Source organism: Lytechinus pictus, chromosome 12 (assembly GCF_037042905.1).
Source record: "Lytechinus pictus isolate F3 Inbred chromosome 12, Lp3.0, whole genome shotgun sequence".
NCBI lineage: Eukaryota > Metazoa > Echinodermata > Echinoidea > Temnopleuroida > Toxopneustidae > Lytechinus > Lytechinus pictus.
The window spans coordinates 7,501-35,494 of NC_087256.1; the positions used below are offsets into that span (position 1 = coordinate 7,501).

The following is a 27,994-nucleotide window of genomic DNA, read 5'->3' on the forward strand; positions in this document are numbered from 1 at the left end:
TAATTTTACAGGATTTTTTCTAAGTGTAAACTTTTTTTTGATACGCACTGTACTGACCTGTCATCTGTTTTTTTTTTCAATCAGCGTTTTAATTCATGAACATGATAAGTAGGCCTATGATGCGAAGATGAAAAGCGGTACATTTTTATCTACTCTCCTGAAACTGAAAAATGGATTATGAAGCAGCGTTTGAATTCAAAGATAAGTATATCACTAAATGATAATGCTAGCGCGAGCTTTAAATTTAAAATAGTGTAAACTTTCTCCTTCCATTCCCCTATACCTACACTGCTCCCCCTTGACATATTTTCTTCCCCGTCTGTTTCCCATTCTTTAGCCTCTCTTTCTTTTTTCCTCGTCACTCATTTACCCTATTTTGTCTTTCGTTCCGTCCTTTCTTTCATCTTTCACTTCTTTCTCTTTATTTAATTCCCCTTTCATTTCATTCTCTATCTCTATCCTTCCCCGTTTTTGCTTTAACTTCTCCCACTTTTTTTTTTTTTGGGGGGGGGTTAAGGCCCCTTCGTCCCATTATATGGATTCACGCTTGCATGCAGATACATGTAACACTTCACAATGACTTCATTCGTTTACTTTTATACTAGTTAAAAAATGTACTCTGTCTCAAATTTTCATCTCAAGTTTACAGACAGTACACATACATTAACCACAAAGACACTTTTTACTATGATATAAACTCTCATTTGTTCAATATAATTCAATGTGTATACATGGCAAGGTGTATAATACAGGCACAATGGAAGAATCAAAGGTGCAAAACATGTATTCTAATACATAGTTATATTATTCAATTCATTACTGTGTTGTGTGCATGGTTTAAATAACATACTGTATATCTAAAATATGAAAGTTAAAATATGTACAGTACGGGGTCATATTTCATTCTAGTATTTTGGGTAAATGGTATGATATTCATCAAATCGATGATACATAGAATATAGAGAAGTATTTTTATAATCCTCCCCTTTCTTTATTGCAAGATTCCTGCATCTTTTCCTGTACATGTAGCATTTGTCATTTGATTTAATATACTGAAAGAGATTACAAGTAAAGAAGACGCTGAGTGGACTCCCCCCTGAGAGACAGAGATTTTGGACCTTTCGCAAACCTCACGGACGCTAATATTAGGGTCCCCTAACACAAAAGTTAACGCTTAATCATACACTTGATTTTTAAGATTGATTGTACATTATAGTCAATAGAATCAAACGTAGAAAACTGCTCTACAATCAATGCTATTAAAGCTTTGTGTTACAGGGGGGTTACAGGCCCTACAGATCTGCTTTTCGTGTGCAAAATTCTTTCCCGCGACACCCGCACCATACATGCATGTACATTACGACTGATGGCTGGAGATATTAGAAATGCAGGACCTACAATAGATTATGACATGGATAAGAAAGTGGTTTTTCAAACAAATCGAGTACATATTGAGTGAGGAAAAAGTTACTGAATTAAGGCTTACACATAGATCATTACAGTCCATCGAATCGATATTGCATTTAATGTGGATTATTGGTGAATCTCTGGCAATTGATTCCATGGGTCAAATCACCTCTCCAGCATAACCATTTCGCATGCATTGATTATGTACACAGCATGTATTGGTCTGAACACGTACCAGCCGAAATTTCTTTTGTTTACTCCTACACAAACGATATGCGCTCTAGCACACAATGTAATGGGCATTATATTTTACTTTCCTCAGAAATGGGGATTAGATTCAAATTCCGGGGGGGGGACCACTTCCATTGATGAGTGGATACCAGGCACGACCATGCGGTTTCGAAAAGCACCTTAAACAAGGGAAGCAAGGCTTTTCCAGATTATGAAAATGCATCTCTTAACAAGTATTTAGCTTGTGAAACCCTACAAGTATTAAAAACATATCCTCCTTTTCAGTATTTTAAACATCGTTTTTGACACCCTTATAACGTTACAAAGGCCTATACGTAACATACTTGCCCACTCTTTCCCTTTTTACGCATGGTCGCGCCTGGTATCCACTCTTCAATGGAAGTGGGCCCCCCGGGCGGCCACTCGAGCTCTGGGAGGAACCAAATGTGGCTTTAGAAAGTCGTCCTAAATCGGATATATCGCTGTTACCATAGTAGCAACCAGAATTTTGCACACCAAACGCAGATTGAATGTTTCTGTTCCAGATGCGAAACGAAAAAAAATCTCGTGTCACACAATTTGCATTGCAGGACAGAGTTTTACGACCATGACGACGGGCCCAAAAGTCTCTTCCAAAGTCAACTACCGTCGCAAATTAGCGTTCGCGTTCTCCAACGAAAGGTCGGGATTATCTCTGTAGCAAATCTCTCAAATAGGTAAATATCCTCTCCATGGGTGGACATGTTGTCTCTACACAATGTCAAACCCAACATTAACACTGAATGTTATAGTGGATTTTAAATATGCAAAAATTGAAGCTTGTAACTTGACTTCCGGTTCAACCAGTAATTATGCCATTGAAATATTGAATTTATAATTCTTTTCATTAATAAAGACAAAAAAACCCTCTCTACTATCAATATGTCCATGACATCACACACACACAGAGTAAATAACTCCAACATGAACTTAAAACTATTAACAGTAATAATAGCTCCCCATTTAAACCAAATTGTATATAACCTACAGGATTCTTTGAATAAGGCATTGGTTCTTGTATAACCTGGAATGGTTTTTTTTAACATGAAGCACCTTAATTTTTTATGCAAGGAAATATTTTGCACATCTACAATATTGCTTGTCAATGCAATGTTCATTTTTTTTCAATATAATGATAAGACAACATAACTCTGAGCCTCGTCTTTCCTGCAAGAATTCAGCAAGCATAATATCATTGCTAATCTTCACAATTGATAATGGACAAATAATATGGAATATAGGCAAGATGCTGTGAAAGACACAAGTTAGCACATTCATAGCAGAATTTCTATTAAATGATGCAGTGCTACAGACTTTGTAGGATGCCTAATAAAAGTAGATCATTCTTCTGCAGCCTTCAAAATATTCTGCAATCAACATACAGCACTCTTTTAAGCCTGGTTCACACCTTTGCATTTTAGGCTTGGGTTCATCCACAGAGTGCCATAACGGAGACAGACGCAGTCAAATGCAACACAATGCAATGAAACAAGAAAATCAAGGTAAATACGCATACTAACTCAGAAGCCTTGCGTTCTGCTTGGTAGTTTGACAATTTTTCGAATATCCGCAACTGGACGCAACCAAGAAGCAAGAGAAAGTGGCTTACACAGGCATTAATGCTTGATTTACCTTGAAATAGCTCCTATCACCTCCCTTTATTGCGTACAACTTTGTACAGGCTCTGACAAGCACAAAGGCAAAAGTGTGATTATAACCTAATATTTTTGCAGTGTAGTATACTGCGTTAGGCTGAGTGTTGCTTTTCCAGCTAACACAGCAACAGGCCTGCACAGCAATATGCAGCTTAAAAAGGTGTGAGCCTGGCTTTAGGTCAGCCACAGAGTGTACTGCCAGTGGAATAGTAGCAAGCCTTGTCATTGTAGATGGTTTCATGATTGAGGGTGAGAAAGGGAGTGGAAAATGACAGGATAAACCTACTCAAATGATACACAAAAACCTGATGTAATAAAATACAATGACAAGGTTCCTAGACTGGTAGACTGCAATTATAATGCTAGTGAAAATTGTTACGAAATAGGACATTTTTAATTGGACCCATATTCAAATCTTATGAAAACTTCACAAATGTTGTTCATATTGAAAGCTACGTGAATGACTTGCTAATAATAAAAGCAAAAACAAATAAAGCAAAAACAAATGAAGCAAGTATATTCCTGCAATACTGTGTTATGCAATTTACTAATTTTGTTACCAGCTTTAACAGATTTGGTTTCCATTTTCATTTCTCTTACAGAGCATTTTTTTTTAAATCTGCATTCTACTGTTCATGACCATACACTGTATATTAACTGCACAGGGTTCTCTTGAAACACTGTTTTATGAACATTTTAAAAAAATATTTTATGACATTTGTAACATTTAGATGATGAATAGATACATTTGCTATTTTCATAATTCTCTCTTCAAAGCAGTGAAGAAAAATATCAACATTACACAAAAACACTATTTTGACTATATACAACAATGTATAATACAATAATATGAAATATTTCAGCTGCTTAATGTTTCCAGAAAATTGTTCACATTAAAGCAATTCATTGGACGGCTGTAAATATTCTAAGAACAAAGCACTTCGTTATTAAGCACACAATAATAAAAAATGTGATGCGAATCTGACCTTCCAAATGCATTGTAATAAATTAGAGACATCAGGAACACTGAAAAATACTTGGTTTAAAATGGTAACATGGGGTGTCATCGAAAAATACCTTGAAGGTTTTGGACGGTAACATGGGGTGTCATCAAAGAATACCTAGATGGTTTTCAATGGTAACATGGGTGTCATCAAAGAATACCTAGATGGTTTGGATGGTAACATGGGGTGTCATCAAAGAATACCTAGATGGTTTTGAATCGTAACATGGGGTGTCATCAAAGAGTACCTAGATGGTTTTGAATGGTAACATGGGGTGTCATCACAGAATACCTGGATGGTTTTGAATGGTAACATGGGGTGTTAGCACAGAATACAGTTTTGAATGGGAACATGGGGTGTTAGCACAGAAAACAGTTTTGGATGGTAGCATGGGGTGTCATCAAAGAATACCTAGATGGTTTTGAATGGTAACATGGTGTGTCATCAAAGAATACCTAGATGGTTTTGAATGGTAACACGGGGTGTCATCAAAGAATACCTAGATGGTTTTGAATGGTAACATAGGGTGTCATCAGAGAATACCTAGATGGTTTTGATTGGTAACATGGGGTGTTAGCACAGAATACAGTTTTGAATGGCAACATGGGGTGTCATCAAAGAATACCTAGATGGTTTTGAATGGTAACATGGGTGTCATCAAAGAATACCTACATGGTTTTGAATGGTAACATGGGGTGTCATCACAGAATATCTGGATGGTTTTGAATAGTAACATGGGGTGTCATCACAGAATACCCAGATGGTTTTGAATGGTAACATGGGGTGTCATCACAGATGACCTACATGGTTTGGATGGTAACATGGGGTGTCATCACAGAATACCTGGATGGTTTGGATGGCAACATGGGGTGTCATCACAGAATACCCAGATGGTTTTAAATGGTAACATGGGGTGTCATCACAGAAGACCTACATGGTTTGTATGGTAACATGGGGTGTCATCACAGAATACCTAGATGGTTTTGAATGGTAACATGGGGTGTCATCACAGAATACCCAGATGGTTTTGAATGGTAACATGGGGTGTCATCACAGAAGACCTACATGGTTTGTATGGTAACATGGGGTGTCATCACAGAATACCCAGATGGTTTTGAATGGTAACATGGGGTGTCATCACAGATGACCTACATGGTTTGGATGGTAACATGGGGTGTCATCACAGAATACCTGGATGGTTTGGATGGCAACATGGGGTGTCATCACAGAATACCCAGATGGTTTTGAATGGTAACATGGGGTGTCATCACAGAAGACCTACATGGTTTGTATGGTAACATGGGGTGTCATCACAGAATACCTAGATGGTTTTGAATGGTAACATGGGGTGTCATCACAGAATACCTAGATGGTTTTGAATGGTAACATGGGGTGTTAGCACAGAATACAGTTTTGAATGGCAACATGGGGTGTCATCAAAGAATACCTAGATGGTTTTGAATGGTAACATGGGTGTCATCAAAGAATACCTACATGGTTTTGAATGGTAACATGGGGTGTCATCACATAATACCTGGATGGTTTTGAATAGTAACATGGGGTGTCATCACAGAATACCTTGATGGTTTGTATGGTAACATAGGGTGTCATCAGAGAATACCTGGATGGTTTGTATGGCAACATGGGGTGTCATCAAAGAATACCTAGATGGTTTGTATGGCAACATGGGGTGTCATCAAATACCTTGATGGTTTGGATGGTAACATGGGGTGTCATCAAAGAATACCTAGATGGTTTGTATGGTAACATGGGGTGTCATCACAGAATACCCAGATGGTTTTGAATGGGGTGTCATCAAAGAATACCTAGATGGTTTTGAATGGTAACATGGGTGTCATCAAAGAATACCTAGATGGTTTTGAATGGTAACAAGGGGTGTCATCAAAGAATACCTAGATGGTTTTGAATGGTAACATGGGGTGTCAACAAAGAATACCTGCATGGCTTGTATGGCAACATGGTGTGTCATCAAAGAATACCTGGATGGTTTTGAATGGTAACATGGGGTGTCATTACAGAATACCTAGATGGTTTGGATGGTAACATGGGGTGTCATCACAGAGTACCTTAATGGCTCATCCTCAAATCACTTCTTAACCTCCTTCACTAGCCATTGTATTCCATCCTGTAAATAAATCACAATGCAGAAAAACAAAGGAACTTGTAATTAGGTGCAGTTTCGTGTAATGAATGGAAAAAAAACAGAGCAATTTAAAGACTATGCGATATACAACCGGTAACCAGTGCAGAGAGTATAGGGGTTATGTGATTTGTCTTAGGGGATATGGTGACTATACGGGCAGCATTATTTTGTAGTTTCCTGAGGTGATGTTAAGGAAACTGAATTGGCCTGCTCTTCTTGTTTGTCATTTGTAAATTCTGGTTAATGGAATAGATGAAATACTGTATTTTCCAGAAAATATACTCTGGCAGTGAAAAAAACACATCCACAGAATCAAGAGATTAAAAAAGAAAATATTGGCAGACCAAAGTTAATAACATTTTAGGTTAGCCAATTCCTCTTGAGTTATCATTGAAAGATCAGAAGATACATGTATGTATATCACTGATTTTTGTATTTAAAAAAAAGGTTAATTTATTCTTTAACTTTATTTTTCAAAGAATATACATGTTCATTATTTCTTTGAAGAATAAATACCATGAAATGCAAGTACTGAATATCAAAGTTACAGTATAAAAAGTGGAAAAGAAAACCAACCCCAAAAAAATTTAGAGAAAAAGGAGGAAATCAATGAAGAAAATATAACATTATTTATTGCCTTTTTTATAATTACGATTACAAAACTCTGCAAAATATACTCTTTATTATTAGTTACCAACAAATAGTTACATGAAATATTCTATAGGTTTCTTGGTTATTGCTGAGCTTTCCACAGTGAAGAAATTTAGTCAGGTTTGATTACAACTTAATTTTCTTTGGACAAACGGCACCTGACTTGTCAAGATTATAAGGAGGGAAAGAATGTAGTTTATTTACCGGAAAATATGGTAAAAAATATCTAGTTTAAAATATAAAACTACAAGAAAGATATCTGATGAAAGAAAAACAAAGAGACTCATGACTATTGCATTCCAAAAAGGTTTAATAATTAAAAGTAGGGCCTATACAGTCAATGTACATTCACTACCTAATTTATTCACTTTTACACTTCTATAATAAGGAAAAAGACTTGGCCTGCACTTTTGTTTATTACTTGTGAATTCTGCTTTAAGGGAATGAATTTAGATACATGTACATACAATATATACATACCTGTGTTAAAAGACAAAGAGAGTTTGGTCTGAAGTTGAAAGGTAGGGGGAGGGGGGCACAGGGAAAAAAGATAAGGCCACTATCTTAAAGGAAAATGAAAGGATAGATTTATTATCTGGTCATAAGCCAATTACACTTCACTAATTAAAATAAAATTAAAATGAGGCAGAACGGTTTCCTATTTCCCATGATATGCCAAGTCAAAGTTATCAATATTTTGATATTCGAAAGACCCGTGGAGGTCGCCATTTTGCTCATACTCCCCATATCTCCGTGGGGGGTTGTGACGTCAGCGACGTACAACTCGGTGTCCAACCCCGGCGAGCGCCTGTGATTGCTAGCGTAAAACAATGCTGATCAGGATGGTATACTGCCAAGCGTATGGCTGCTGAAATCGGTCAGAAAAGGGGACAAAATGCAGCTAGCTTTTACCTAATTCACGATCCGCAGAAGCTGAGGCCAGAAATCTCTCCAAAAAAAATATGGTGGCTGCTGCTGACCGTGCGCCGACGTGCCTCTACTCTATACTACATCTAAGTTAGCTCTGCTCGTTGAGCGATTTCTTCGGCCGAGTAGAGCTATTTGTGGCTCGAAGTCGTAGGCTCTCGGCCTTCCATTTCAATACAAACGTCAACGATATGTTTTGTTTTATTTAAATCGACGGTAACAAATAATAAACAACGTTAGATATATAGAAATATAACACAATCAACAATTTCCCGATATTCAAACGGGATAAATAACCAAACTTCCAACATAACACTATCACTCAGTTCAGGGTACATGATGGTCCGTACAGTACGTACAAATTTAGCTTTGTTAAATTTGCCAATTTGGATATCGTAAATAAATTTGTAAAAATTTTCATCAAAACTCATCAATTTGTGTTTTTAATCCATAAAATAATTTAAATAGCTTTTTAATATTATTTCTAAGTGTTTTATGTGTATATTTTATTTATTTCTGGTAAAAAAAAGTATCTATAAAATGCAAACTTGGGGGCGGTTTCAGCCCGTATAGCTAGCTATGCGTTATGCACATGGAAGTACCGATACTACCGAGAGCAGTTGTACGTCGCTGACGTCACAATTTTGAACGAACCCCACAACAATGGCGATCTCCATTCAGAGACTTCGAACCTGAAGAAGCCCAACTTTGAAGAGGTGGTACTCGATACTGGGAAATCAGGTTGGGGTATAAGTGGATTCATTTTGATTGTCATGTACTTATCAATGATATTATGTGGTATTCAATTTGGGTTTCATTCTCCTTTAACCCTAACTGTATGTGGGGGGGGGGGGGGGGGCCCGAGGCCTCCATGACAAATTTCACCATGCATGCCAAACCACTGCACCTTGCTATGATTTTTTTCTTTGAGGCCCTGCGCATATTTTGATACCGAGTCTGCAAAAATCGGACCATCCATTGCCATTAGAGAGTCATGTGACCTTTTGTGACCAAAAATCAACCAGAAAAGTGAGAATTTTCCATTGTGTACAAACCAATATGAAAGTGATATTATTTTAAATTTGGGCTGCAAATCAGTAATTCAAAAAAAAATTGGATTTGTTTATCCTTTTTTTTTATTTGGACATAATATTGATCAAAATAAAGCAGGCCTCTACAAAAAAAATTCATCACTTGCCCTGTCGGGCAAGTGATAAAAATATTTGCTTGCCCGATAGAAAAAACTGCTTGCCCGATTTTTTTTCAAAAATTCTTTTGCTCTTAATTATTCTTTTCTGTCCTGGCTGAAATTGATTTACTGGCGCTGCCCTTGGCATTTCTTTTTCTTGACTCTTGTTCAAGTTGTTCTGGTCGCCGATCACGACAACAAAAGTCGCCTATTTTAGTCTGACGACTCATTGTTTACTAGTATTTGGTTTGAAGTTGAAAATGAGTCCTGGCCAGGGTGACCAGATTTTACAAAATGAAATACAGGACAATCGACAAAAAAAAGATCAAGAAAGAGGGCTACACAGTGTTAGACTTGTGAAAAAAATATACAGAATTGGAAGGGAGGGTGAACGAAAGAATGAAGGAGAGAAAGAAAAGAGATGAATTGAGAAGAAAGAAAGAAAAAATGAAGGGGAAAATGAAGGAAATAATAACAAATATAAGAAAGAGAGAGAGAATAAAAATAGATAAAAAGGTTTCCGTTATTCTTTGAATTGAATATAGAAAGAAAAAAAGAAAAGAAGGGAAGATGAATAAATGTGTGAAAGTCAAAATAAAGAAGAGAAAGACAAAATTAAAGTAAGAAAAAAGGAGGAGGAAAGAAAGAAAGAAAGAATGAAGGAAAGAAAGTTTCCTTCATTCTTGGAAAGAAAGAAACAAAGAAAGAAGAAAACAGGAAGGAAGGAGGGACGAAATGAAGGAAGAAAGGGAAAGAAAATATAAGGGAAAAGAATAAGGACAAAATGAAATAAATAATGAAAGAAAGAAAGGAGGAAAGAGAGGGAGGAAAGAATGAAGGGAGGCCAGAATGAAAAAAAAGAAGAAAATAATGGAAGGAGAGAAAGAACGAAAATAAAAACGAGTGGTAAGGAGAAGGAATGAAGGAAATAAAAAAAAAGGAAATGTAATAAAGAAAGCAAGTAAGAGAAAGAAGGAAAGAAAGAAAATGAACAGAGAGAGAGAGAAAGGATCAGGAAATAAAAATAGATATGTAACAAAAAAGGGCAAGAAGGAAGGATAGAAAAGAAAGAAAGAGGAAAAAGTTCAAACTTCAAGCAAATAAAAACAATCCAATCATATAACAAAAATCCTAATGATATTTGGTGGTTTTTTTTTTATATTTAAAAAAAAATAAATAAATAAAATGTTTTAGAAATGAATAAAATACGGGACGTCTGGTCACCCTGGTCCTGGCCGAGTCAGTCCGAAGCTTGCATGCATTTAGCGCGATCTAGCTCGAGAGTCGACTGGCTCGCGATCGCTCGTGTACGTCCGTACATGTACCGGTACTGTAGCGCCGATGTATTAGAGCGTGCGCTCAGAGGGCGAGAGAGGGGTTTCCTCAGATAGCTCCTTTGTCGATTAGTAGCGCATGCGTTTAGAAAGTAAGATGGCAGCCCCCATCGAACGGGACCGTTGGCGATAAATTGGCGCTGATTTGACATGTTTCCACTGTTTTTTGACTGGTATGACATTGTATGAGAGATAATTGGCCGATAATTGCAATTTATCAAAAAATTATTAAACTTTACTGACAATTTATCTTTTTCATTTTCAAAACAACCACTTGCCTGATCGGGCAATTGACTTTGAAAAATGCTTGCCCGCACGTCATTTTCACTTGCCCCGGGCAAGCGGGTTTGTCGCTTCAAACAAAAATGTAACAAAAACAATCACATATTGAAATGTTAAAAACAAAAGGGATAATATAAAATTAAAAAAAAAAAAAATACATAAGAATAAAAGTTGATTTCAGACATATTTCTGTGCTTCAATGTTAACAAGGATTCTAGAATACTGAGGAACAAAAAAAATTTTAATGAAGCACTGTTTATGAAGTTATTAAAGAAAAGTTTTATGAATATCATTTTTCTAGGCCAACATGGGGGGTCATGAGTGTTTGAATTTCATGGAACTTGCAGCATTTGAGATCAGGGCAGCATCTGCCCAACTCTGTCTCTGATCGTATGAATGTTGAGCCCTTCTGTAATCTAAGATTGAGTCTCTTTACCTCAATACCCTCGTTAGTGATGGCTGAACAAGCTTGCATCTGCCAAACTCTATCTCTGATAGTATGAAGGTTTAGCCCTTCTGTAATCTCTACAGCAGGAGCTGCTCCAACTAGATCCTGCTTGTTTGCAAACACCAACAACGGAACTCCATTTAGCTTCTCTTCTTCCAGAAGGTGGGCTAGCTCCTGAAGGATGAACAATGATAATGAATGCAGATAAGTGTTAGTGGCAAGTAGTACATTGTAATTGCACACTTTAATTATCTATAAGCAACTACATGCCTCAGTCTGCATACAAAAGTCCTTGACTATTGATTTATCTAAAAGTATGTTTTTACGTATTATATCATTCCCAGGGCCCTCTTCTAAATCAGTTTACATATCAAACTGAAAACCTGAATAAATAAATCCACTGCAGGCTACAATAGTCCACTCATAGCAACATTCTTCACTCAAATGTATTATACTTGTCATGTAGTTCAATTATCATTGCATGACAGAGACTCTACAAGGGGAAAACTTGACACTCAGTGGACTGCACAATGAAACACTGGGAAAGGGTGCTCAACAGCATTTGTCAAGTATAGATGTAAATTTACATTTGAATTACATTTGAAGTTGGGTTAAAACATATGGGGGAATGTGCAAATAGTTAAGAAACGATTTTGAAATTTTAACATTTTTGTTTTTCTAGAAAAAAATGCTAACCAAATTTTAAACAAATATACACAACAAAAAAAGTAAGTCCCCCTTAAGCGATCATCCATAATTAATGAACCACTAGGAGTTTTTAAAATATATCTTTACATGAGCGTGTAGGTAATTTTATCAGCTACCCTCTGAGTGAATGTTACGGACCTATTTAATGTCATGCTTCAGTGAGCACCACCAGAAAGCAAAGTTGTCATTTAAGTCACAAGCCAAATATCCGATTTTGATTCCATTTTTTGGAACAAATTCTGCATTCTCATCATGGAAAATCGTCAGAAGAGTTGTAAAAAGTAGAGGAAGGCAGGGTTAGTTGTGACACTTTTTCCTTTTTGCATGTTAGAATTGATATGACGAATAATCTTGCAGAAATAAGTACCTTGCCTCAAAATTCAATTCCTGGTAAATATTTTTCACCTATACTTTCTACCCCCACCCTGAAAGTCATTGTCATCTTTGAAAAAAAAACAATGTCAAATGGCTCAACTTGCCCCATCTGTAGGGTTTTAAGTTGAGCCACCTTCTGGGGTAAGTTGAGCCACAAAAACTATGTACAAAATACTACATGTTTGGGGGAAGAATCAGCATGTAATTTTTTTACTTAAAGTCTTTCACTTGCTCATTTTCTAAAAATCGTCTGAATTTGCTCCTTTCTGCCTGCATTTTGATTGCTTTTAAAGGTTCTTTTTTTTTTAATATATGCATTACCAATACCGTATTAAGAATTACCATGGCTCAACTACTATGTAATACCCCAGTCCGAATTTTATGCGATAATTTCACATCCACACATTCCTTATGCATCCATCATGTAAAAGACTATGACAAGAATGAGGATCCATACCTGGACTAACAATGTTGCTCTTATGTCTTTATTATATTTAAAGACGTGTGTGGGTAAAAAGCACTTATGTATTTCACACAGGTCTTTTTTTTACTTTTGGCTGATATTTGTATTTTTCCCTCTAAAAAAAGTACTTTTTGTTTCAAAGATGAAAACAGTGTGGTGGGGTTAGGATTTAATACAATGGGTCATCAATACATGACACCACCAAAATATCGGACTCATTCATTATTGGCCTGGGGGTGGTGGCTCAAATTACCCCTATATGCTCAATTTACCCTGCCTTCCCCTACTTTCTGAAAGCTACAACTATTTTTGCTTAATTTCACAGTTGAATAAACACAAGTCAAAATTTGCTATTATTTGATTTTTGCTCATTTCTATCAATAAAAATGATTGAATATGATGACAGTTTTTTGGGGAAGAGTATCTCCAACAATATTCATCATTTCACGGTTCAATGAACATTTAATGAAAAAAAAATATGATTTCAAAGGCGTTTGATTAAACATTCACACTTGAATGAAGATGTGGAATGTGAATAGCTCTTTTTTTAATTGGAAAAAATTCAATTGCTAACAATGGATATCTGTCACAAACCTTGCAAAGTTCATTTTATTTGATTTTCATGAAAATCCCAATGTATACTGCTTCAGTGAGAACACAATATTCAAAAGAGAAGTTCAAGGCCTTGGCCCCACTCTGTGCCATATCAAATTATTATTTTGGTATGCACGCCTTTTGAATAGTGTCACTCTGAAGCCATGTGCTAAGTATCATGAAAAAATTACCCGATTCAATATAGCAGCAGTGCTGACTTGGAAAATGACTATGAAATAATCATTTACAAAGAGAACACTATTCATATAATATGCTACTATGTTCCTTGGCCCTATTGACCCTAACCCTAACCCTATTGACGACTTGTGCAAGATAATCAATGATACTGGATTACCCCTATGTACACATTTCATTAACTATTTCTATAAACTTTAAAAGTTATGATGGCAATTCAACAATTACCTCGACCTTAAATGACCTTCGACCTTGGTCATGTGACCTGAAACTCACACAGGATGTTCAGTGATAATTGATTACTCTTATGTCCAAGTTTTATGAACTAGATCCATTAACTTTAAAAAGTTATGATGGTTATTCAACAAATCCCCCCACATGGCCAAAATTCATTGACCTTATAACCTTGGTCATGTGACCTGGAACTTACGGATGTTCAGTGATACTTGATTACTCTTATGTACAATCTTTATGAACTGAAATAATACACTTTCAGAATTATAATGGTAATTCAATGAATACCGCCAACTTGGCAAAAGTTCATTGACCTTAAATGACCTTTGACCTCAGTCATGTGACCTGAAACTCGCACAAAAAGTTCAGTGATACTTGATTACTCTTATGTCCAAGTTACATGAATCAGATCCATAAACGTTCAAAGTTATGATCTGGTAATTCAACAAATGCCCCCAAATTGGTCAAAGTTCATTGACCTTAAATGACCTTTGACCTTAATCATGTGACTTGAAACTCAGGCAGGATGTTCAGTAATACTTGATTACCCTTATAGCCAAGTTTTATGAACTAGGTCCATACATTTTCGAAGTTATGACGAACTTTCAAAAACTTAACCTTGGGTTTAAAGCGACCATACATTGCCAAATCATGGGGAAATTGAATAAATCCGAAATTTGCAAAAGGCTAATTGACTTGCATAATATAATCCGTCCGTCATGAGAGCCCGTCGGACTAATGCGATAAAAGTTCGTACAGCACAAATTTGACCGAACTCGTGATCGTTACTTACTTTGGATTGTTGCAGTTCTAGTTTCCAACAATCCCAATTCCTAGACTCTTAGCAGGTCTCTCAATAGCTAAACCAAAATAAATGTCCTCTTTGCAGTTACATGTTTCAAAGTGAAAATGCACAGTTTACTTCTGGTTGGTTAGTCTACAAACTATTGCTCTCCTGTATTAGACCTCCCAGACATGCCGGCGTCTATTACATAACACCCCAAGGCATACACCTGAGTGAAAGACCCTAATCCCTTCTCCATTCTGAGATTGGCCTTGATTTCTCCATGATTTGTCAATGAAAGGTCGCTTTAAGATTTTGATGTTGATTCCCCAACATGGTCTAAGTTCATTGACCCTAAATGAACTTTGACCTTGGTCATGTGATGTTCAATAATACTTGATTAACCTTATGTCCAAGTTTTGTGAACTAGGTCCATATACTTTCTAAGTTATGCTGTCATTTTAAAAACTTAACCTTTGGTTAAGATTTGATGTTGACGCCGCCGTCACCGTCGGAAAAGCGGCGCCTAAAGTCTCACTCTGCTATGCAGGTGAGACAATAAAGAGATCACTACAACTACAACATACCTCTCCTGTTTCTTCCAATCTTTTCGTATCAGAACTATCAATTACATATATCAAGAGATCTGTATCATCAAAGTAATTCTCCCAATATTGACGCAACCGTCTTTGCCCTAAAAGGGGATAAAATAAACACAAAAAACAGAGAAATATTAATAGCAGTTCTAAAATAACACCGTTGCTTTATATACATGTAGTTTATGAATGAAACCTAAAAGACATTTAATAGCTCTATTAGGAACTTACTTTATCGCATAATAACTAGCATTCACTATATATCTAATTTCCACAGGTCATACTTGTAGACTGAGGATGCCCTACAGACTGACCTCATTCCCCTCTCATTGATGTTGGATATACAGTATGTTATGACCTTTATTCTTTTCCCCCAATAAATATTGAAATTGAAGGCCAGGGGGTGCACAGTCTGACAAAAATACTATTCAGGTTGTTTTTCTTGGACAGGCAATGTTGCAAGTTCAGTAAGAGGATGTAAACGGCAAATAGGAGGAAAAAAGGGTTAATTTTTCAATAGTCTAAATACCGGTATGTAAACGTTTAATGTAACATGTAAAAGTTATTTAGGTGGGGGAAACCATGACAAAATGCTTATTTGGGGTATTCTGAAATTGAAGGATGATTACTTGTTTTAAAAGGTCCATTTTTTTTAATCCATGGATTTAAGAAAAAAAAAGGATTTGTTAAAAGAAGATTTGTTGTGACTTGTGTCCTCATGATGTAGGCCTACTTGTTCTGGTCTACAGGCTATTGGTTCACTTCTCAGATAATCTAATACCACATAGACTAAACTCATTTGAATTAATTGCTATTCAGTCTAGTGTAATTTTCAATTAGTCTCATGCCCAGGTGGTCTAATTTCCACTTTATATAAAGAAATCAAATGTTAAATTAGAATTTGGTTCACACACAGTCCATGTAACCATAGGTACCGGATACTGTATAAGGTATTTTCGCGGATTTCGCGAATTGCCGATCAGCCGCGAATTTAACAACACACAAAAATATTGACAGTTAGTACCGGTAATTGGTGCCAATGTCCCCAACAGCAAAGCTTTGCTATTGCAAACATCCTGTGAGGTAAAAGTATGTTATTTTTGTTGTTTTTATCTTGAATAGTCAAACTAGTCAGTTTTGACTATTGTTGCCTTGTTAATTTGCTTTCCTTTTTTCAAAAACAGAATAATTTCTTTGTTGAATCTATATCAGTTAGAAAAGTAAAGGAAAGAGAGGAAAGAAAAGTTCTTAGGAAATCGTGCAAGACCACCTCTCCTGCCCTGTACAGAACGTTATCCTGACAAGCCCGCTCGAGGTGCATTTCGAGGGTGTCTCAGGAGTACAAAAAAATTGTATTCCCTATATCTCTCAAACGTGAGCAGGGGGCGCTCTATCCGATACCTCGTAGAACTTCGGTTGAAAAAGTTGAAAAAGTGAAATTTATGTCAAATCAGATCAATTATCAATATCAACATTTAAAAAAAATATATATATAGTAGAGTAAATACTGAGAAAGTGACAAGAAAGGTGCAAACATAGAGTAATAAGGTGAAAACATCGATTACATCATAAACAATTCCCCCCCAAAAAAAAAATATGAATAATTATACACCTTGATCAGAATAGTGTTAAGGTCACTAAGTATAATGATTTGCTACAATTTAGTTCTCTTTAGTCTTAATTATACCCTGTTGTAATGATTGCCATCCTTGCAATCAATTTGAAATCTATGAGTCCTTTTGAAATATCTGATTAGTGCACTTATGGAGATAAGCACCTATGTACCCAAAATAAGGTTTAAAAAGTATGGTTAGTAATTCAAAAAATTAGCTAGAATTTCACTTTTTTATTTGCAAAACAAAATCAGAGCCTAAATATTTCCTGACATATGCTTATCAACATTTATTCACTCACTGCAATATTACAATGTATTTCCATAAAATAATTTGATTTTATTGTCATCTGGTTGACTCTCTACACACGTAATGGCAGCTATTTGCATACTCATTAACATTCATAAGTCACATGACCATAGGTTTTGAAGGTGTAAAATTTTGTTCACAAAATTCAACATTTCTGCACTAAAACCAACATTTAAAAATGAAATTAACCAAACAAAACTTCCAAGATTACTCTTAAAGATCAAACTGTGACATGATGAATTTTCAGATCTAAAGGTACAAAAAAGCCACTTTTTCACACTTTGTAACTGTTATTTACAGGGACATATTTATGTACAAAAGACACGTCAGCATGGAGGTGGGTGTTGTGGCGTGCGCCTGTAATCCAAGCTATGTGGGGAATTTACAAATTGATGCAGAGATTCGAGGTTCGATCCCTGGTCACGTCTTTCGGATGGTGACGTTAAAGGTCGGTCCCAGACGTAAATAATCATATCTGATTGATACACGTCTGACAAAACTCAAATACACACACAGCATGGAGGTTTTGAGGAGCATATTTTTGCACATGTTTTGCACTATTTTTGCTTCTGAAATGCTGTGAAAATGTTTTGAACATCTTCTTATCGCGAATTCAACAACCAGCAAAAATGTCGGGACCCCCGGCGAATCGCAAAAATTCTATACGAGAAAATAACAGTTTATACAGTATTCATTTAAGTTGATATTCATTGAAATGGGTATAGCCTAATTGAAATACTGTCAGCTTAATTTGTTCAGTTATTTCATTCTTGTTTTTTAGGGTATGTCTTCTTTTCAATTTCAAATCAGGAAATTAAAGGTCTAGAATAAAGTCTCTTGCTAACATGTTTTTTATGAAAACCACTAACTGAAAATAAATGAGACAACCTTATTGTTATGTAGTACATCTACTGTACATAAATCTACTAACCTCCAACATCCCAAAGGTTAAGTTCTACCCCTTCTGCATTCATTTTTTTAATGTTGAAACCGAGAGTAGCATTGACATCTGTGATCTCTTCATGGCAAAGGCTCTTGGCGATGGTTGTCTTGCCAGCATTATCAAGACCAAGAAGGAGAACCCGAAAACTCTGCTTACGAGATACTTTCCTCAATCGTCTGAAGAACGATAACAGGCCCTACACGGAAAGAAGAAAATATATAAACCAATTCACAAACCAGCTTTGTTAACAATTCGTTATAACAGAAATCTTGCAAAACTTTGCAAAACAAGACAGAATTCCTGCAAAATTTCAGCTTACAGGCCTATAGTACCACATCACCGGTAAAAACACCTGCATGTAGTCACTTAGGACCAGAGTCAAAGTACCTTTAATTAATATGAAGGCTTTATAGTCCTAAACGGATCTGGGCTATTTTGGAAGTATTGAGGAGGGGGCATGATAGCCCTCCATTCTGAGCTGTCGCCTTTTATCATAATATACATGTATGAAATTTTTTTCCATATATATTTTCACTGATTATCCCAAATTACTGGTTATGAAAAACAGACTCTGAAAAAAAAACGAAAAAAAACCCCACAATTTTGTTATTTACGTTGTGTGAAACGTGTCTCTCCCACAGACTTTGTATTTACATCCCGCTCCCACCATCATTGCCACTAAGCTAATAGCTAAACTTGTAAACGGATCTTTGAAATTACATTTTAAACCTTGAGATTATACTGTTTTTCATATCAAGACAAGTGGTAATTTATTCCATTCTTTAATACAGTGCAACATTAGGCTGGTTATTAAATTAACAAATTTAATAGTAATTATTTACAATTAAATGTCAATTTTATATTTATAATTATTATTTGTTAATAATAAATTTTCTATAAATTGTTCTACCAAACAGTGCCTCATAATGTAGCTTATTGTAGATACGTCACAACGTCAAGCCCATGGTATTACGCAGCGTTGGAAGATTTTGCAGTTGCCAGCAGATCGGTCTGGTAAGAAACGCAGGGGTTCCCTATGGCGGGAAATTCGACACCATTCCAAATATGGCACTAAATAAACATCGAACATATCGGCCGATTGAATTGACGCGCACGCGCTCGTTTTCAGAATGAAATCGCGCAAAGCTGAGCGAAGACATCCGATGTTCAGAGCATAAAGAGGTCCATTTGGTAAGTACATAATCATTAGTACGGAAGATGTTAATCATCGTGGTAGGTTGAAATTGGAGTAAGAGATAATCTGTTGTCTCACGATGTGGCAAACTGAAATTGCGACGTTTCGACTGCACCTGCTAGTCTTCGTCAGGCAATGAAGTGGACACTCGCTGCGGGCGCCTTTTATACCGTAGGCTGTGGGCCGTAGGTGCCGGAACCGCCGTGTTCTGATTGGTCGGCGCAACCGACCAATCAGAAGCCGCGGACGGTGCGATCACCAGGGGGCTTGCGGACGTCGGGGAAATCCCGTCGGCTGCAGGCGGCGTGGGAAGCGGACGATTTGCGGACGTCGAGGAGTAAACGGCGGCAGCTGTACAAATACTAATGTGGTTAGATGCGGATGTCGTAGGGCGGTTGACCGGTGAGCATCGGGCGGTCGTAGGTGGCGAATGGTCGGAAGCCATTCTTCGGGGATGTCAATGCCGTTATCCCTGTTGACATTATTAGGATGTAGACGAATTTGGATAGCCTCTTTAACACGCCGTGCGTACCAGTGCTTATCCCGCGCTATGCAGCTCACCTCGTCCCAATTGGGAGGGTGATCTGCATTCCAAGCATGCTCTGCAATTTACTGCCAAACTATCTATGCGCCGGTGCTTGACATCTCTGCGATGTTCTAGCATTCTTTCGCTAACGGGTCTGCCCGTTTCCCCGATGTAAACCTTGTCACAAGCCCCGCATGGTATCTTGTATACAACGCTATCGAGTCTGCCGGGCGCACTAGCTGTTTACAGATAGTAGTGTCGGACTTGAAAACAGCGCGTATGCTATGCTTCTCTAAGCTGGCGGGAAATAGAATCGACAAACGGTAGGACAATCTAAGAAGTTCAGAGAGATCGGTACGGTCGGGTAAACTAGCGTCGGCCTTCAAGCGCTGGAGGGCGACATCACATGCTTAGCAACGGACGGAGGATTCGATCTTAGCGATAATCTCAACAGCCGGTATACGCTTGGGAGCTATAGCAAAGTTAAGCCCTTTGCTAAGCATGTGATGTCGCCCTCCAGCGCCTGAAGGCCGACGCTAGTTTACCCGACCGTACCGATCTCTCTCCTACCCAGGTCACTGAACTTCTTAGATTCGTGTTGAAGTCCACGTATTTCATGTACAACGGACTCTTCTATGAACAACAAGAAGGCGCGGCCATGGGAAGCCCTGTTTCTGCCGTCATTGCTAACTTATACATGGAATCCTTTGAGGAAGACGCGCCTCACGCTTGCCCACCCGAATTCAGTCCGAGAATTTGGAAGCGCTATGTCGATGATACCTTCATTGTTACCAACAGGTCTACTACCGATTGCCTTTTAAACTATGTGAACGCATAGCAATCGTCTATCCGTTTCACTATGGAGACAGAAGACAATAACCGCATTGCCTTCCTGGATAATATTGTACACCGGGATAGTGAGGGCGGCCTCACCACCACATTGTACAGAAAGCATACGCACACCGATCAGTATTTAGCTTATGATTCGCATCATCCCCTGTCCATCAAACGTGGGGTAGTCAAATGCCTTTATGACAGAGCATCACGCATTGTGTTGAAGCCACAATGCACCGCCGCTGAGAAGCAACGCATTGCTTCTGCTCTCGTTTCCAATGATTATCTGCGCTCCTTTCTCAACCGTGTAACTAAGGGAAAGAACGGCGCCGATAAAGAATTTGTGCAATACAAGTCTACCGTTGTCCTATCGTTTGTCGATTCTATTTCCCGCCAGCTCCGCCGGCACTTAGAGAAGCATAGCATACGCACTGTTTTCAAGTCCGACACTACTATCCGTAAACAGCTAGTGCGCCCCAAAGACCCCGCGCTGCCCGGCAGACTCGATAGCGTTGTATACAAGATACCATGCGGGGCTTGTGACAAGGTTTACATCGGGGAAACGGGCAGACCCGTTAGCGAAAGAATGCTAGAACATCGCAGAGATGTCAAGCACCGGCGCATAGATAGTTCGGCAGTTGCAGAGCATGCTTGGAATGCAGATCACCCTCCCAATTGGGACGAGGTGAGCTGCATAGCGCAGGATAAGCACTGGTACACATGGCGTGTTAAAGAGGCTATCCAAATTCATCTACATCCTAATAATGTCAACAGGGATAACGGCATTGACATCCCCGAAGAATGGTTTCCGACCATTTGCGAACGAACCAAGACCATTTCCCGCGTAGACAATGTGATCAGATATCGTTATCGCTATTGATACTTTTGCACGCAGTCCAAAGGAATTATTTTGGTGACCACGTAGTCATGACGTGAGTGCGCGATTGACCAATCAGCAGTCTCTGATTTGCTGAGCGGAGGTCTATCCGATGTACACAGTTTATGGACAATTTACCACCGTGCAGGATGTGCACATAACTGTTTTGTGAAATTAAACGAAACTTTAAAATTTTACTTTCTTATTTTACATCCGATTTTGATGAAATTTTCAGTGTTATGCTTTTTGGTTAAGAGAAAGTCTGCTGATTAGCAAGAAGTCTGATCATCATTTGTATCATTATATGCCATTTTGGCGCAAGCCTCCTTTTTAATCCCAGACAAAAACATTCCGTGTTCGCCCAAGCATGAACAAAACTAAATTTTGTTAATGGCATTTGAAAGATAAGACCCTAGAGCACCTATTAACACCAAAATATAGACATCATAATTTGAAACAAAAATTTTATAGACTTTTCAAATCTGTCCCATTTTTTTTAATACGCACTGTATTATATGTTTCAGTGCTCCATTCGACCTTGTTAACCACCTTTTTGTTCGATTACACCGATTTACCGTTCTCTTTATAATTTAATAAACCACAATCCTACTCAATGATTATGTCAATTGTTACTCATTTCTTTTCCCCCTGTTCTTACTTTTTCCGTTCCATACGTGTTAAATACTTAATTTTTGATCAACCTAATTCCATATCGCCACTCATTTATGTTTCTTGTTACCTTTGGAAGGTCGAATGGAGGTCACTCTTTATTGTGTATTGACTGGCTGTTTCATATGTATTTTTTATCCATATATAATATATACCTTGTTTGTATATTTGTGTTTTGTGTCAATTTATATGTCATTTTTTTACCTTGTAGTTGTACTAGCATTTGCTATGTAGTTGTACTAGCATTTGCTATTCAGCCTTTGGCTGCAACGAATGTTTTTTGATGTATCAATAAAGACCATTATTATTTGGTCTCTCCGGCTGCTCGATCCTCACCCCCCCCCCCCCCCCACTCAAGTTCTAGATCTTGTTGCAAAGTTGTATGATCATGAATCAAACTCAAAGCCCGATTTGCAAAGGAGTCAGGACTATATTTCCCCCCAAATAACAAAAGCTAGCTAAATTTATCAGTCATGGAGATAAAATATATGGCATTTTCCTGGTTTAAATTAAGTCACCACTCCATTCACTGCTGTTTATTTAATTTAGTCAGCGGCGGTGACTTCTTAATCTTTCATCTCCCACTCCCAGGCATTGACTTTGTACACAACGAGCGCAGACACTCACTGACACACACAGAAGAGAGGGGACTTATTTCAGGATAAGGCCAAATCTACATGATGCTCGTCAACATGGGCGGAAATCTCTCCTTGAAGGTAGAGGGGACACGATTGAGTTTTCCGTTTTTATGTTCTACAGAATTACTAACTCAAACAAACGCACACATACATACATATATATATATTTATATATATATACATATTTTGAAGAGGGGAGGCATTCCTAACTAAAGATGAAAGGCCTCAATAAATAATGCGAGCGCGAAGCGCGAGCCCAAATATGTTGATATTTCATAAAATGTGACCTGCAAATTGAACATTCTGAACATTTTTTATGATCATGAACTAGATTCGAACCTATATACCTTAACCATTAATGTGAGCGCGAAGCGCGAGCTGAAAGTTTTTTATTTTCCAACCTAAAAGCAAGACATTCGTAACTCTTTTTCAAATCATGAACAGGATACAGGATAGGAATTTAACTAAATAATAGATGCTAGCGCGAGCACAAATTTTTTTTTGATTTTCCAGCCTAAATACTGGACATTCATAGCACTTTAAAAAGAATGTGAACAGGATAGAAAATCTAAACAATTAATGCGAGCTTGAAGCGCGAGCTGAAAGTTTTTGATTTTCCAACCTAAAATATTGGACATTCATAGATAGCACTTTAAAAAGAATATGAACAGGATATGAATTTAAACAATTAATGCGAGCGTGAAGCGCGAGCTGAAAGTTTTTGATTTTCCAACCTAAAAACTGGACATTCTTAGCACTTAATAATGAACGGAATATGAATCTAAACAATGAATGCGAGCGCGAAGCGCGAGCTGAAAGTTTTTGATTTTCCAACCTAAAAACTGGACATTCATAGCACCTGAAAAAGAATATGAACAGGATAGGAATCTAATCAATTAATGCAAGCGCGAAGCGCGAGCTGAAAGTTTATGATTTTCCAACCTAAAAACTGGACATTCTTAGCACTTAATAATGAACGGAATAGGAATCTAAACAATGAATGTGAGGGCGAAGCGCGAGCTGAAAGTTTTTCATTTTCCAAGCTTAAGTTAAACTTGACATTCATTGCACCTTAAAAAGAATAAGAACAGGATAGGAATCTAATCAATTAATGCGAGCGCGAAGCGCGAGCTGAACGCTTTTGATTTTCCAACCTAAATACTAGACATTCTTAGTACTTTAAAAAATACATGAACAGGATAGGAATCTAAACAATTAATGCGAGCATGAAGCAAGAGGTGAAAGATTTTTTTTTTCCAACCTAAATACTGGACATTCTTAGTACTTTTTTTTTAAATTATGAACAGGATAGGAATCTAAACAATTAATGTGGGCGCGAAGCGCGAGCTGAAAGTTTGTATTTTCCAACCTAAAAACTGGACAATCGTAACACTTTTTCAAATCATGAACAGGATAGGAATTTTACTAAACAATATTAGATTCGTGCGCGAAGTGTGTGCTGAAGATATGTCATTTCCGGCCTAAAAGTTTGTATTATTAGCATATTTTAAATCAAGGACAGGGTAGCTATCTAACTAAATTTTAATTAATGAGAGCGCGAAGCGTATCCTGATTTTTTTTTTTTTTTCCGACCAAACAAAGTCATCTTTTCACCTTAAAGCAATAAACAGGATAGTATCTGACTCAACCATATTAGTGATGCGAGTGCGAAATGATTTTTTTTATATTCAGATCTGAAAACTGGATCTTTCAAGCACTTTTGAAATAAAGAACAAGCAGTTTATCTCAATAAGCAATGCGAGCACAAATTATGAAAAAGATGGATATCTTCCTAATTAAATTATTTGATTTTATATATTTTTATCTAAAAAGTGAAAACAAATTTAAGCACGTTTTGAAATAAAGAGATTGCTGTGTATTAATGCAAAGCACGAGCGATTTTTTTTATTTTTATACTATGACTTGAAAGTTTTCTTTTTTCCAATTATTCCCCTCCCCTTCCATCATTTAATGTTCTTCCTTGTCCTATCTTTCTTCTTATTTTTCTCCTAACCCTACCTATGATGACCCCTCCCACGGCAGGAATTTTGTGTAAAAATGGAATATAAAAGTCTCGTTAATGGAGTATTCAAAAACAAATTTTGGGGGATTAAACACATAGTTAAAATTCACTGCGAAGGATTAATCATAACTCATGAAAACTATTTTTTTACTGAGTATGCGAACAATGAAAATATTCTTATAGTCCAAGTAAATTTGGAATAAAGGGAAAATGGATTGGTTTAACAAAGGTATGTTTTTACGGGGTGTGGAACATTCTCGTCTACCATCTATGCACTAAATTTTCTTTTAAGTATCCAGAGGCGATTTTCTTTTTTCTGCATTTTTACTTTATGAAATTGACAATGGCCATCGATGTCATCACTCTTTGGCTGGCATATAGGGCTAGATGCGAGTTCGAGAATATAGTCGGGCCGGTATGCCTTTTCTTTTCCTATCCAAGTTCTTAACAAAAACTATCTGTTTATATATATTTCGAAATTCGAGGATACATGTGTACAATTTCAATTTTGAATTATGTATTTTTTACATAATAAAAGACCACAAATAGTACTAGGTCTAGCTAGGGCCCGACATTTGATATTATGTCCCCCCTTTCCAAAATAGTAGGGGGGACGTGTCCCCCCTGGGATTTCCGCCCATGCTCATCAATATTCTTTAATGCCTGGAGTAGCCTCAGCCAGGCTATGGCCGACGTGCTCTTTACACAGATACATGCACTTGTTCACTGCAACCATCCTGCCTGTGGGGAATCTACAGGCAGGACTATGGCATGCCAATGCTGTACAGAGCACACACTTTAAAAATCATTAAAATATCACTTTTGTGACCAAAATTACTAATTTCCATACAGTTGCAATTTATTTTTCATTAGTAACTTGGGAATAATTTTTGTATTCACTAGAGCGCTCAAAAACTTGAATTTTGGGCATATTTTTGTGTACGCCCTCTATTGGTGGAAAGTAATATGGCAAGAAAATTTTCATTATTTAATCTCTATATTTAATTAAGAAAAACAGAGCGCGCGAAGCGCGCTCCCTAGGGGGTGGGTGCAGGGAGGGGGAGTTTCCCCCTCCCTTGCGAAGCGCGAAGCTTTTGGTGTTTCATAAATTAAAATGAAAAGGAGCCTTGTCTCTAGTAGCTATATTAGCTCCAATTCAGTTGACTATATTGTGATTTTGAACCTTGTTTTCATGAACCTTGTTTTTAAAAGTGATTGTGAACGCACAAAAAGGGAATACAATGGAGGAAATTAATATAATAATAATCCCGCGCGAAGCGCGGAAGCTGAAGTGTTTTATCAATGTTTTTGCCATGAAAAGGGTCCAGAGAAAAGGGTATTCTCAATGATATATTGAATACTTCCCTTGGAAAGATCAGATTTGATTACAAACAATTTAGCGACAATGCACATATTTAACTCGCAAAACAGAGGAGAAGAAACTTGTGTATATGCCGGGAGGAAGATATTCCTCCCCGCGCAGAGCAATGAAACTCTGGAATTTCAAAGAGCGGACGTTTCATCAAATGCAGATATCTCTAATACCCCATCGCCTCTAATTCAATTGATTTTCTAAGATGATTGAACTTCATTACAAGGAAAATAGTGCGCCAAAAGTTGAAACTTCTGTGATTTATATTGAAATTACATAAAAAAAGGATGCCTAATTTCTTTGACTTATCCTAAAGCGCTTCATTTTGAATTATAAAGAAACTTAAGTGTCATTCAAAATTTCAAACTGAGGGCGCAAAACAGGACAGGAGATGAATGTGCAGGGAAATGACATGAAGTTTAATAGAATTTGATAAAAAATATTGTACTTTTTTATTCAATACGACACGAATTTTATACCTTCCTCTTTTAGAATTAGGAACCTGTTTGCCCCGAAATTATGGTTGTTTAGTAATGAGCTGAAAAGCGGGAGAAGTTGACTTCATGGAGGTGACGGCAGAAATTGATATAAAGATTTTACACACCCGGAGCCGACCCGAACAGAAGTTGCGCGATCAATCAAAAAAAAGATAACTTCATATACTTCGGCCTAACCTTACTCTAATTCCATGCCCTAATGTATACATTTGAACTTTAAGTTACTGGCAAGAAACACATATAGCTGAGGTGGAAAAACAGTGTTGGGAAACAATGGAGAACTTCAGTATTGTCATTTAACCGCGCGCAGCGCGGAAGCAAAATTCATATATAAATTTAGAGCAAGAGTGAAGGAGTTTCTCTTTGAGAAAAAAAAAATAAAGAATAAAAAAAAAAAAAAACACAAACTTGACAAAGCTACCTTTCTTCCCTTTCCTCCCTTCCCTTTTCCTTTTCTCCTCTCTTTTTTCCCTTCTTTTTTTTTCTTTTTTGGGGACGTTTTTGGGGGGGCGACCGCCCCCACCGCCCCCCCCCCTGTCTACGCGCCTGTTGTTCATTGAATGAGTGGATACATGTAGGATGGGGGGTCGGGTGTCCGGACATATTTATATTTTTGAAGCCTTCTTTTTTGTCTTTGACTTTTGATTACACTCAAAATGTGAATTCAATAGTTGTAATCATCTTCTATTTTGTTCTCTATAATATTTTCTAATACTTTGTACTAAAAATTGATGAAACTTCTCTTGTAAATTTTTCCAAATGACTTTCTAAAATTGATCGTCCGGCCACACAACAACTGGGTAGTTTGCGGCTCGATCGCGATGCCCCGGCATAGGCATGGCTAACGCCGTCGCGCCGGGGGCCGAGCCGATCCTGATGCGGCTGCATGCTGTACCGGTACTATATTCTATAATGTAGAGAACATTAAATTGATCTAACTACGCCGGTACCGGTATCTGTTTTATTCCATACCGGTACTTGCTAATTTGTAAATGATCGCAAACAAAATGCGCTAATTAATTACCATTTTCCATCGTGACCTCCTAAAAATTAGACCTTGTCCTTGTTGTTCCACTAGTAGTAGTAGTAGTACGTACGCTGCCCAATTCTCGCTCACCCTCGACTCACAAGCGCGATGCGCACGCTGCTTATTATGATTATCATTTTAAATTCGTCCCAAATTCCTTATTGTTTAGTATACTCGCATAATTAAGCACC

The 27,994-nt window shown here is 37.4% G+C and overlaps 1 protein-coding gene across 4 annotated transcripts; it reads right to left on the minus strand.

Annotated features, from left to right (window-relative positions):
* Window positions 1–679: 679 nt before the first annotated feature.
* On the minus strand, window positions 680–27,905 carry LOC129273120 (ADP-ribosylation factor-like protein 3). 4 transcript variants are annotated; one of them, XR_010295259.1, is made up of 6 exons: window positions 27,801–27,905; window positions 18,134–18,341; window positions 15,272–15,378; window positions 11,320–11,505; window positions 6,163–6,482; window positions 680–5,870 (listed from the first exon to the last, which is right to left on the minus strand). XR_010295259.1 is itself a non-coding variant. In XM_064107489.1 (5 exons), exons 1-5 carry the CDS (start codon window positions 27,801–27,803, stop codon window positions 6,444–6,446), a joined length of 543 nt encoding a protein of 180 aa, XP_063963559.1. In that variant the 5' UTR covers window positions 27,804–27,905; the 3' UTR covers window positions 680–6,443. The 4 variants fall into 4 exon arrangements, 1 of the variants encoding a protein (XP_063963559.1); XR_010295257.1 differs by having other exon boundaries at window positions 680–5,914; XR_010295258.1 differs by having other exon boundaries at window positions 680–4,627; window positions 4,962–6,482.
* Between the last annotated feature and the right edge of the window lie 89 nt (window positions 27,906–27,994).